Source organism: Anopheles coustani, chromosome 2 (assembly GCF_943734705.1).
Source record: "Anopheles coustani chromosome 2, idAnoCousDA_361_x.2, whole genome shotgun sequence".
In the NCBI taxonomy this organism is placed as follows: domain Eukaryota; kingdom Metazoa; phylum Arthropoda; class Insecta; order Diptera; family Culicidae; genus Anopheles; species Anopheles coustani.
In genome coordinates this window covers 79,502,754-79,516,168 of record NC_071289.1, presented here as the reverse complement: position 1 = coordinate 79,516,168, position 13,415 = coordinate 79,502,754, and the positions used below count along the sequence as shown (strand labels likewise).

The 13,415-nt window shown below is 44.7% G+C and overlaps 1 protein-coding gene across 2 annotated transcripts; it reads left to right on the top strand.

Moving 5' to 3' along the window:
• Window positions 1-9,837: 9,837 nt before the first annotated feature.
• Window positions 9,838-12,969, top strand: LOC131265432 (ribosome biogenesis protein BOP1 homolog). Of its 2 annotated transcripts, XM_058267695.1 has the most exons (6): window positions 9,838-10,047; window positions 10,146-10,466; window positions 10,527-11,679; window positions 11,743-12,230; window positions 12,307-12,602; window positions 12,680-12,969. In XM_058267695.1, exons 1-6 carry the CDS (start codon window positions 9,913-9,915, stop codon window positions 12,831-12,833), a joined length of 2,547 nt encoding a protein of 848 aa, XP_058123678.1. In that variant the 5' UTR covers window positions 9,838-9,912; the 3' UTR covers window positions 12,834-12,969. The 2 variants fall into 2 exon arrangements, with proteins under 2 accessions (XP_058123678.1, XP_058123677.1); XM_058267694.1 differs by having other exon boundaries at window positions 10,146-11,679.
• The last annotated feature ends 446 nt before the right edge of the window (window positions 12,970-13,415 follow it).

Genomic DNA, 13,415 nt, shown 5'->3' with positions numbered 1-13,415 from the left:
CAACGGAAATGAGAGAAAAAACGCGCGAGAAAGGGTAAATACAGGCGAACCACATACAATAAGCGAATAAATACGGGAAACAAAAAAAAAAAGGAAGCAGCTCGGCTGAGCAATGAGACGAAAGATATATGTAATAACTGAACTGGGTAAATGGAAATGATGACACCACTGTGTCAACGACAGCCATCGACAAACGGATTCCGTCCGTCACGGTTCGACGTCCCGGTGAAAGAGGCGTAACTCTGGAGATTGGGGTTTTAATAGGCCAAAAATGAATGTATACACGGTTCGAGTATCGCGAGAAGGAAGGACATTTCGTTGATAGTTTTTCGTTTTCTTTTCTTCCTTTTTCAATTTTTAAAATAAGTTCATGATTGGGGTTTAGTGGAGCGTACTTTCAAAACGAGGTCAGACCCGATAATTGAAGTTATATTTCCGTACATCGTATCTCCTCCTGCTTACGATCGAATTTTCTTTTACTCCTTGTTGGTCATAGTACAGGAGGGTGGTTAACTCAGAAGGTCGCTGAAGTAGCCTATGTTTAAATTGATACTATTGATAGCTAAGCAAACTTTATTATGGGAAGTAATAATAAATCAAAATATTAAATTAGTTCTATTTTATTAAAAAAAAAAACTGAACTATGTAATTGAATTTCAGACGATCGCAAAACAAAACCATCGCTTGATAATGTTGGTAAGGTTAACATAAATAACAAAGAAACAAAATATTGAACCTTCTTTAAGCAACAATATGTTAAAACCAGGTAAGCTGTTTCAATACTTTTATTTTAAAAATTAAAAACCAATGGTCAATTTTTGTCATTGACTAACACTATTTTGATCTTTCATGTTTTAAACTCTAAAGCCAACCAGTCTAATAAATCAAGGTTTCATTTGGTTGTTATGATAGCGTAATTTTAAAACTAATTTTTGATCAATTTTTCTCACTTGTATTCCACACAGCCTTTTAAATCTACTCTACCTGTACCAGAACTCAATTTAATTTGAAACATTTTAAACCAAAATATCGTAGCAATCGATATGTAAGGTAAATAAATCATTTCGCCGTAAATTTGGCTATTTTAAGTCCTTCAACAACATGATCGGCATTTCGCGGTAGAGTCACTTTCTTCCCTTCTCAATACTCATTAATTTTATTGTTATTTTATTGCACGCTGCTGTTATACTGTACTGTTACCTTTCAGTCCCAGTCAATACGATAGTTGGACAAAATGTCTTTCGATTTGTTTGTCACTGAATTCGAGCTAAACTTATGGTTTAACAAGCGCATTGGTTTATTGTTATTGTAGTGCTATTCACAACTTGACGGGGAATCCTTATACGGTTCCCGCATGATGAAGATCGTCACCGTTCACCGGATGCTCGTAAAATCAATCATTACCGCATACTACATTACCTTCAAGGACATGCAAAACGGCACCGTACCACCGTGCCACCGAGGACGTGACACGCTACCGGGTGCAATGCAAATTTTACAGCTCACCGGCGACGGATGTGTGTCGTGAAATTAAATCGATCTTTATCCACTGTTTTACCCTTCACCTCTCGGTGCCCTGCACCCAAACTCAAGGGGTGCTTTCAGGACAATCTATCAACAAAGGGCGCCCTATGTCAACGCTGTGTCAATGGTGGTGGCGCACACCAGAACCAGCCCGGCAGCACTTTGCGCACGCTTTCCGGAGGCCAGGATTGGGGTTGTTTGTCAGGCAATCGATACCATTAGCATAAACACAGCATAGTTTCGCGCTACTCGATTGATTGCATAAACGTCAACAACAGCGAGCATTTTCCAAACACCACGGTGGGATGAAACAACCACCTACCTGGGCCCCTCAGCAACCCCCTCGGACCCAATCGAACGGTTCGTCCAGGAATCCCAATGCTTCAATGATCTGGGCCTCGTTTTGCGCGTTCGCATCCCGTGGCAGTCGCACCCCGAGGGTGTGCTGGTGCGAAACCAACCAGCCACATGCACACATACAAACATGTACGCACACACAAACGCCTGCCACGTCATGCCACACTCATTACGGATTAACACATATTCAAATCTGCTCAAAGTCACCTTCCTGTCGCAGGAAGGCGGTAGCACATGGTGCATGGGGAGCGGGGGAGGGGAACTAAAGCGTTGGCCAACGGTGGGCCAGTGGCGACGGAGGGGAAACCGGTCGGTGTGCGACATCGACAGGGAAACAGCTTTAAATAATTGAATTCCGTCGGTTCACACCGTGCGACGTATTTCCAGCGTCGCTCGCGAACCGAACGGCGGGCGGATGAATTTTTCATGCCGCCTTTTTCCGCCGTTGTTGTTCTTTTATTCTAAACCCCTCGCCCCAGACTCGATAAATGCCGAGGGAGTGAGCTAATGCGTGTGTTGAGTACATATTTTACTAAACAATCAAGGCCAATCATATTGCCGTTCACTGTGCGGGGTTTTAAGCAAGCAACCGATTACTTAAACCAAAGTGGACTTGTTTGGAGGGTAATTGAAAAAAGTGGCTACGAAAATAGTCCCTATAACAGATGGAGGGATTTTGTGTTTTCCTAAAAAGTTTTTGTTTTTATATGAACTTTACAAACCAGGGTTCAGTGTGTTAACTCTGTCGCGCAGTCAACCTGTGCGCAGAGACGGATTAAGCGGTCTACGGCAGCCATAAGTTGAAGGCCGCAAAAACATGCAAAACATTCACCAGTCAATTCTAGATTTCAAAATTTATAAAATAATTAATTTTGATTAAACCACATGTTTTTAATAGAGAATCAAATTAAAATTAAACTACAATTTTCCTTAATGTTAGTTGATTGGAAAAATTTAATTGCCAAAAGCCTGATTTACAAAGCGTCATTTGATGCAAAAACATCAAACATAAATAACTTTTCAAAAAAATTATTTTCCACGATTTCTATGAACCAAATTGATAAGTAATTTATTTTTATTTTATTTAAATTAATTTTCTTCGGCAATTTAAAATTGCCAGTCATGACATGTTTGAAAAGGCACGAATAATGTTAATCAAAATTACTTTGCTTGGAAATGTGCCGGACATTACTTTTGCTAATCCATGTCCATTATCCTTAAACTATTGTGAGCTTTTTCCTCTTCTTTAATTAAATCTCTACACTGATCTCTTTCATTTACGTCTGTGCATCAATCTCATATTTTAACCCCAGAAAACAGGGCAAAATACAATTCAGAATAGATGAATCATTCTGACATTTTCATATTCTTAAATTATTTGCATTCTAAAGCAAATTCACAACCTCATCACGGAACAAGCAACTTTGTTGTAAAACTATAAAAATAATAACAATATTAAAATAAAAAAAAATGGGAAACTCGAAAGCTCGGGACCACAAGCCCCTGCTTAGTTTGAGCCTCTGCCTGTGCGCAGTGGCGTTGGTTGTAGGTCTTTAGGCCTTATTGAGACATCGAATCACAACCAGAACTCTGCACTATAAGTATTATAGTGTATAGCACTTATTATACTATAAATTTCCATAATAAGTCGAATACTTCTTCTACTTGGCGTAACGACCGTCTTCGGTCATGCCTGCCCCATAAGGGACTAAACAGACTTTTTCCCTGTGAGTATGTGGATAGTCAGTCCTCTCGTAGAGAGGAGGGTCTGTTCTCTGTTGGGATTCGAACCCACGCCGTCGAGGTGGTGAGCCCCGGCGCTCATAGGCCGATTTTCTATGGCCGAGACGAATGCTACAAGTTTTGCAAAAAAAACTGGTGTCTGATTCGTAATTATTTAAAACTTTGGTAATGAATGTATTTTTTCAGCGAAAAATCGTTTTTTTAGTTTGAATTCCCATTTTAAAGTTAATTTTTGTACTTCGTGCCGAGTCGAAAAGAGAACATGCAAAAATTGGTTTCCAACCAATTTTGTAGCAGTAAATCAACGAAGTGAATAATAGAAACGGTTTCGTTACCATTGAATTGTTATTGTACTTATAACAAATATTTTAAATATGGCCAATTATCTATTTACCAAACGTTCAAAGACGATGGTGACAAAGAAGGAAAATTGTTCTACGAATTAATCTTGTCTAAAAGAATTCTGTTGTAATATTGGACAAATGGTTGAACAAGAATTAGCATTTGACTTTTAAAGTTTATACTAAGAAAGGCAAATCAATGTAAAATATAGCTTTATGTGTAAATAACTAAAATATTTATGAGAATAACAGGAAAACAGCGGGAAATTTACAAGAATTCTTTGCTAGCCTTACCTTGCTTTGTATGGACGAATTTTCGGCAACAGGAGAATTCGTCCAGGCAATTTTTCCGAATGATTCTGCTTTTTCGCTGCTTTTCACTAGGACCGTTAGAAGGTTTGTAGCTGTGTTTGTGTGTCGTTTCGTATTATCCCCCGGCCGTTTTCCTTCGCGTCGTACCGCCCCGTCGTACGCCCGCTGGGTTTCGTTCGTGTTCAAAAGCTTTCCGTTTGATTAATCGTTGTTGTTGCGTTTTGACCTATTGGCTCGCTGCTGCTACTGCTACTGCTGCTGCTGCTGCTGATCCTCGGGATTGCCTGTCCGCTGCTGGTTCATTGGTTGCGTTGTGCCGCGTTGCCCCTTCCGGTACCGGCACGCCTTTTCTATTTTCTCCGCCCAGCTGGTGGTGTCGAATGCCCCCTCACAGCTGTCCCCTGCAGTCTCCGAACGCTGATCCCGGCAGAAATGGCCCGTTACCGTCGGTGCATAATACGTTAGAAGTAGTTAACGGAAAAGAACGGACGAGCGGAGCTGAACAAATTAAACTTGTCCGTTCTTGCTTGCGGTGCTTGTTAGTTGCTTGTCACTCCTGGCGCCGGTTGCAGGATACGAACGCCATATTTTCCACTTTATTGCTGCACATTCCGCCTCGACGCTGGGAAACTGCTCGGGCCGGAAGAAGGTGTCGCACTAGAGGGATATGGTAACCCTACGATAAGATTTATCGCGTCGTTGTATCGTGGCGTGTACGCTTCCCTAGTGCACTTCCGTTGCTTGCTGACGGAAAGATGGCTTGGTCCTTACGGGTTGAGAAGCACGAATGGATATCGAAAGGCTGCTGCAGCTTATCCAGCCCCGGGGGGTTTGCCTCGACACGATGACGGTATCGATGGCTATATCTCGAATCACGCTGTCACTCTACACTACTGGCTCAACACACCTTCGACCACGATTGATACTGATAAACTGACGTCTGCACACTTTCCGATACGTAGATAAGCCACTAGGGGGGTTTGTAAGCGGTTCACTATACTCTATGTTCTAACCGGCTTTGAAGCACTAGCTCTGGCCTGCTGCGTATGTCAGAGACGAAGAAATTATTTTTAAAAAAATGCATATGAATAAGATGCACACACACATACATACAGAACAAAACACTCGATTGGAGACGACCTGAGTAAAACAAATCACGATAACCGAGCAAGCTGTGACGAGCAACTGAAGACCTCGTTTTATCTGTCAGTAGTAGATGGCAATAACGATAATGAGTGCAGATGAAGATAGGCTCGTTTTCACCACCACGCGCTCGCCACCTCAGCTTCCCAGCGTCCCCACGAACCTACCGGACCGGAAGGAACCGGATTCCAAGTGAGCATAAAAATATCACCGTCTCCAACGCTCGTCACCACACGACTTTCTTGTGGGTCAGTAGGCTTACAGGTGAGTTATTTCAAGGGAGGGATGGAAGCAGTTTTCCGCGGTCACTAACTACCCCATGGAAAACCTCTCCTTCTACTCCCGTGAGATTACCTTTTTTTTTCTTTTGGTTCTTTCGGTTCACTTGTTCGCTTCGCTGCTTGCTCTCTGTTCATTCATAGGCGTGTGCATCTATTGCTATCTATCTTTTTCGCTCTCTCGTGTTAGTTTTTACTCGGGCACATCTACCCCACCGCATTCTTATTTCCCTGCTTTTCCACACACACCAGTGCACTACACCAAAATGTAAACCGATGAAAACTGAAATTCTGCCGTTTCAAACGTTCCCACGACGACTTCCGTTACTGCTGAATTTTTCTTTCTATATTTTTTTTTATATCATCCCGTCACGGCCTACTTTTTGTTGGTCACTTCGAGTATTAATGTTTCAGCATGGAAAGAAAACGATCAAGTGAAAACGCTGGCGGAGATATTTTACATTATCTCCACGTAGCGTGAGCAGCTGGCCGAAAGTTTTCCTAAAATCATACATCCCTGATTGTTTCAGTTACAAATACACCCACGCATGCACGCACACACATACATACAGGCAGGGAAACTCGAGAAGAAACATCGTCCGACCCGGTGAAGGGATTGTCTCCAGCTGAGGAAAAGTACTTTCTCTCCACACATTTTCGTGAGGCAATAGGGAGGCTTCCTTTTTTACCAAGGACTACACTTCTGGCAACGGAGGGATCTTCCCTGTTTTGTTTTCCAACCCTTACATGCGCACACACACACACACACGCGCACACGCGTACACATGCACCTGCTGGATGATGGTTTTGCAGGAGCAGCTCGCACAAAGAGTACACACTTTTCGCTGGTTACTGGGATGGATTGGACGGTTTTAAGCATGCCAGACACTGATGGAGGTTCGGAATTCTGTGAATGGCCCCGATTCGCACCGTAACAGCTCGTTTTTTCGGCACGTACTGGGACGTGAACACCATGGACACAATTTACGACTGACCAGTGAGCATGGGGCCGTTACATTTCCCCTCATGCATTCCGACACACCGAATGCCCGTGGGGCCAACTCATATGTCACGCTGCCAAAGGGCGATGTGCTCCTGACCTCGGCAATTTCCACACTACCACCCCATCCCCCCGAGAGAACGCACCTTAATCGTAAACAGGAGACCACTGTGCATGCAAAAGCTGAAAAGGAAAAACCCCACAAAGATACCACCGAATGAATGGATCCGCACTGACCACCGTTGGATGGGAAAACGGTGGTCCGTCAACGCCACCAGCCAGCAGCGGTTATCAGGGTGGTTAGGTTTTTCCGCGCTCGCAACGAACACCTGCCAGAACGCACAAAGCCACACGATGACGGTAAGGAAAGCGAAAAGAACTCCACACAGCAGCAGCGTGCACACGACCGAATGATGGGTTTCCCAGGCTGGCCGTGGCTTCCGTGATGGAGGCGCTTTTCGCTTTTCTTTGCCCCCGGCGAGGAAAACACTACCGAAAAACCCGTCGCGTCCAGGACCGCGCCAGTGCAAGTTTTTCACGCGAATTTCACCGTAACTGGCACGAGCGCCCAATTTCTATATCTTTCCGTGAGGGCGAAACAAAAACCAATATGGCGTTAACTACACACTACACACGGGCACGCATACAGTCGCACCAAGCCGTCATACACAAACATACACACTACTGTGCAAGGAAATCGTCTCAATTTGGGCACGCGGTTCGCTCCCGGTTCTCTTCATGGCTTGCCAGCATGTAATTTTCCATTTTTTTGTAGTTCCATTCAGGTTGTTACTTTTCCTGATTTTTCTTTACTTAATTTTTCTCTTTTGTCTCTCTCTTTCTCTTTAACGCTGCTGTTTTCTCTCACTGATCGACAAGCAATCGGATCGGAATGGTTATGCTACTACTTGGGCTGGAGTTTTTAATATTGTGATTTCTTTTTGTTTTTTCCCCCACTGGCTGTACCAGTGGTTTCTTGGGCCGTAGGGTTTTTCTTACATGTTCGATGAAACTTTATCGCATACCGTTCTCACACTACTCTAGCATGCCATGATCACGTTCACTACCCACTACGGGACCGACGTTTAAACGACGTTCCACATATTGTTTTACAGCCATAAAGGTGCAATTATTTTTAACTGTTAACGCTGCACTACCGTACCTACGTATGCCCGACACTAAGCTAACTTCAATAACGTTTCCTAATTGACGAGAGAAAGGTCGTTTTTTCCGACGGAAAACTCCTCCGACGAACGATATCGCTCTCGGCTCTTGCGAGCTGTGTTTCAGCACAGGAATCCGCTACTCCGATGGGCACGGTGAAAACCTCGTGCACTTCTGGTCACGCAGGCTCTCAGCGAGCGGGCTACCGAGCGTTTTGTTCATCCATTTCCACAAAGGAAAACCCCGCGTGAATGTAGGGCACCGTTTTCTCACGAGCAAGTTAACAAACCCGCCAGCAATGGTATTGGAGTTTTTCTCCGGTCATCTCGCCAGCGATCTCACCGTGCTTACTTTATTCTTTTTTTAACCCGTCGGTTTAGTTGCTCATTCCCCTCCGGGGGGAAATTGCTAGGGTAGAGAAGGATGTGCACAGGGGAGTATTCTCGTGGATCGGTGTGTAGGTGGTTTTTCTTTCTGCGATACTGTCTCTCCCTACGCTTCTAGATCCAGATCAGGTGGCTCTCCCGGTTTACAGTGAAGATATTTACCTTTACCATTTCCACCCACCTCCACAGAAACTACTAGTAGAGTGTGTGTTGGTTGGAAAAACTCCAAGAGAGAATTTTTCCCTCGTTCACATTCAAGCACGCGTTTTGGCTTACATCAACAAATGGAAAATTTATCACCCTACCACCCTTGTCCCTCCCGCAACATATGCATCGTTTCGTTTATCAACATACAACATTTTCGGTGTATTCATACTTTGTAGTGTGAAAACGCGTGTTGTTAGCAGTCGGGGAAAGCAGATGCTTAACTAATGTGCTGCTGCTGTTTTTTAAAGATTGAAAATACGAAGGAGGCGCATGGTGTTTTACAGGAAATAATGATGTATGTTAAGATTTTATGCTTTTCAAATGTTATTTCGTTACAATTGATTTGATAATTCTTTTTTACCTAGTATTATTATTTTTCTACTCGTTACTCCTTGAAAAAAGTAATCATTTTATATTTTTTTTGTTTTTGCTAAGAATAACGTGATCATTACCTTTTCTTATTTTTATTGCACTGTTTTATTGTTTTTTCCGATATTGATAAGAAATAAACAATTGCCCAATATTTAAAAAAAAACATAATTTCTATAATTTCATTTGATCCATATTATTTGTGGACCTTGAATGCCCTACCATTTTTACGGTAACGCGTTAAGCTGTAACGTATTGTAACGCTTCGAAACTGTCAACCAGCTGTTTAGTGATGGGGAAACTGAATCCCTACAGGGATTCGAATCTTTCGATTCAAATCCATTGAGAGATCCGGATCTTCGAACCCAATCCGAGTCCCAATCCGTCGTATCGTGAAAATCGGTTCAAAGAATCAAAAGTTATTAACAAATTGGCAATTTTTCGCCTAAATGGCTATTCGAAGTATTGAATACCTTGTTCCAGTCAAACCGGTAGATTTCCGAAGCTTTTCGAAAAATAAACTTTCTCAAAACCTAGAAAATATAGAATAATCTATTGTTACACAAAGTTGAGTGTCTTGAGCAGACCTTTCATTTAAGGGGTTACATGTACAAATCGGTTCAGCAGTTGTAAAGTTATTAACAAATTTGTTATTTCAGCAGAAAATACCAACCAAGGTTTCTGCACCTACGCCTCAGAATTTCATAAACTAAGATTTAATAATTGGGAGGACGGAAACGACACACTTCTCGACGCTGCCCCATACAAAAGGTAAACAACACTTTGAAAAAAGCGAAAAAATGGCTGGCCGTCTTGACGATCCAAAACGACGCCACCTACGTGTCGAGACAAACGTGGAAACGAAACGACGCGGCTAGCTATTTTTTCGCTTTTTTCAAAGATGTTGTTTACCTTTTGTATGGGACCGCGTCGAGAAATCTGACAGTTTGTATCGTTTCCGTCCTCCCAATTGAAATACCCTCATTTGTTACAGCTGTCAACATACAGCTGTCAAACATCTCGCACGTGCCTAAAAGCGGCGTGGTACATGTTTTATAAGTGTTTTATTATAAAATATTGGCGAAAAAATGGTTGCCAACAAACGAAACACTATTAAACGAAAAGCATCGGACAAAGAGACAGAGGAAACAAATGCCCCACAGCAGGAATTGGAAGAAACCGGCGGCGACCATAGCGAAGCGAGCGACTATGAATCGGATAAGGTTTGTGTATGCTAAAGTGCCGGTATCGAATGTGTTGTTTCGTATCGAAGGATTGCTAGACAGGATGTATTAACACTTCCGCTTTACGATTTGTGCAGGAAAACCTTCTCGGAAACATCGATAACGATGCAGACAGCAGCGATTCGGAGGGCGACGAGGAGTACGTCTCGGACGATGAAGAAGCATTGAGCTTCGAGAGTGCCGATTCCGACTTCGACGAAGCTGAGATCAAAGACGTGGAGAAAGCCGCTACCGCAGACGGCGATGAATCGGAAGAGGACGACGATGATTCGGCCGCTGACGTGAACAGCGACAGTTCCCCGGAGGAGGACAACGGAGATGAAAGCAGCGAATTCGAAGAAGATGTCCCGGAGGAAGAAGAGAAGAAAGAGACAAAGTTGGACAGTGTTAAGAAAGCCGTCACAAAGAATGAAGCCAAAGGAGAGGTTGCTGAAGCAGATGTCGATGATTCCGACAAGGATGCTAAACTAGATGATGCCGATGATGATGCCGATGACGATGACGATGACGATGACGATATACCGAAACTGAAAAAGATTGAGTCGGTGCTAAAGAAACATGCTGTAAAGAAAGTACGCGGTGTTGGCATTTTCCCTCCCATGCCAGAGGTAAAGAAGGGTAAACCACTGGATGAGTATGCCGACGGTGACACGTCGGACGAGGAGGACATCCGCAACACGGTCGGTAACATACCGATGCACTGGTACACCGATTACAAGCACATCGGGTACGATTGGGATGCGAAGAAGATCGTCAAGGCGAAGCAGGGCGATGCTATCGACGAGTTCCTGAAGCGCATGGAAGATCCGGACTTTGGGCGCACGGTAAAGGATCCGCAGACGGGCCAGAACGTGGTCCTGTCCGAGGAGGACGTGGCGCTCATCAAGCGCATCATGGCCGGCCAAAATCCGGACGCCGAGTACGACGATTACGGGAAGTGGATCGAATGGTTCTCGTCGGAGGTGGAACAGATGCCCATTCGGAACATTCCCGATAGCAAGCAGTCATTCCTGCCGAGCAAGGCAGAAAGGCAACGTATCGGCAAGTATGTGCACGCCCTGAAGATGGGCTGGATGAAGACGAAGGCCGAAAAGCGTCGGCTGGCGGCGAACAGCAAGGGACCGAAGTTCTACATGCTCTGGGAAACCGACCATGGGCAGGAGGAGATGCGCCGTATTCACGATCACGTTGTGGCACCGAAACGGCCACTGCCACATCACGCCGAATCGTACAACCCGCCGCCGGAGTATCTGTTCAACGCGCAAGAGATGGAGCAGTGGAAGCGCTACGAGGACGAACCGTGGAAGAGGAAGCTGCACTTTATCCCGCAAAAGTTCAACAGTTTGCGTGAGGTTCCGGCGTACAGTAATTACATCAAGGAGCGTTTCATTCGCTGCCTCGATCTGTACCTTTGCCCGCGTGGCAAGCGGACGCGTGTCACGGTCGGACCGGAGTATTTGGTCCCGAAGCTTCCATCGCCGCGCGAGCTGCAACCGTTCCCGACGCTGCAGAACCTAATCTACAAGGGCCACACGGATATGATTCGCACTATGAGCGTGGAACCGTTGGGCGAATATATTGTGACCGGATCAGATGATCACACTGTCAAAAGTAAGTTCCAACCTATGTAATGCGCGCACTTCATTATATTTACCATGATTAATTTAATTCCAGTTTGGGAAATTTCCACCGCACGTTGCATCCGCACGATCCCAACCGGGGACATTGTACGCTCGGTTGCCTGGTGTCCGAACAGCAAAATATCGCTGATGGCGGTCGCGACCGGTAAGCGTGTCCTGCTCATCAATCCGAAGGTGGGCGATCATTTGCTGGTGAAGAAAACGGACGATCTGCTGGCGGAGGCACCGCGGTCCGACACGGTCGATAACGAGCGCATCCAAACGGCCGTCCAGTGGGGTGAGGTGACGGAGGAAGAACGGAAGGCGGGCGTCCGGGTGGTGATAACACACTTCCGCGAGGTGAAGCAGGTGACATGGCACGGACGGGGTGACTACTTTGCCAGCGTTATGCCCGACGCGGCCAACCGGTCCGTGCTGATCCATCAACTTTCGAAGCGTCGCTCACAGCTGCCGTTCTCGAAAAGCAAAGGGCTGGTCCAGTGCGTCCTGTTCCATCCGGTTAAACCGTGTCTCTTCGTGGCGGTAAGAAGTCGCTTCCTGTGAAAGAAAGATCGGTTAGTAGCGGGTTCCTGAAATATAATCGCACCATTTTCCACAGACACAACGGCACGTGCGCGTGTACGACCTGGTCCGGCAGGAGCTGCTGAAGAAGCTGTACCCGGGCTGCAAGTGGATCTCCAGCATGGCGGTCCATCCGAAGGGTGACAATCTGGTGGTCGGCACGTACGAGAAGAAGCTGATGTGGTTCGACCTGGACCTCTCGACCAAACCGTACCAGCAGCTGCGTCTTCACAATTCGGCCGTGCGAAATGTGGCGTTCCATCAGCGCTATCCACTGTTTGCCTCGGCGAGCGATGATCGAAGCGTGATCGTGTGTCACGGCATGGTGTACAAGTAAGTCGTGGTTGCTCGATTCAGCTCGTAATAGTTGTAATTAAATCAACACCGCCTTTTCCATTCCCTCTTTCCAGTGATCTACTACAAAATCCCCTTATTGTGCCGCTGCGACGACTGGAGCAGCATAGCCGCGTGAACGATTTCGCCGTGTTCGATGTCGTGTTTCATCCAACTCAACCGTGGGTATTCTCGTCCGGAGCGGACAGTACGGTCCGTCTTTTCACGTAAACTCGGGACGTCCGAGCACCGTGATGTGTTTAGGTTGATCGAGCGTTTCTTGCATAACTTCTACAATCAAACATATGCACCAGCCTCCTAGGTTATTTTGATTTATTAATACAATGAATAAAACAGAAATGCGGAGTTCGGTATATAACGGCTGTTTATTTACATCAGATTTGGGGATGTCTACATGTTGAATCTATGTGTTTGGTGTATTGTCTGTTTTTTGGAAGGTTATAAATTTCTAAAATAAACTAAACGAATTGCTTACTTGCTTAGAAATCTCAAATTAAAATTAGGACAATTGGATTCAATTTCGACCCAAGACTGCTTATAGTAGATTAAACTGCAATAATACTTGATCCACAGAATTTTTACTTCATGCACATTGTTAAAGGTTTCCGTAGGGAATTTACTTTAGTAGCATATATACATACAATATTATAGTTTCTTGTCTATCAATTCTAATATCACATTTTAAACAGGGTACCGGTTTGTTTGAGCATTGTGTAAGCATTGAAAAATGTTTTGACTAGAACTGAAATTAGTACGTGCTAGAGTTTCGCCCAATATGGTTACTTTTCTTTT

Coding starts and splice junctions, on each gene's coding strand:
- LOC131265432 (XM_058267694.1), top strand. CDS start 9,913: ATGGTTGCCAACAAACGAAACACTATTAAACGAAAAGCATCGGACAAA. Junction 11,680..11,742: donor AGATGATCACACTGTCAAAA/GTAAGTTCCAAC, acceptor ATTTAATTCCAG/TTTGGGAAATTTCCACCGCA. Junction 12,603..12,679: donor TGTCACGGCATGGTGTACAA/GTAAGTCGTGGT, acceptor CCCTCTTTCCAG/TGATCTACTACAAAATCCCC.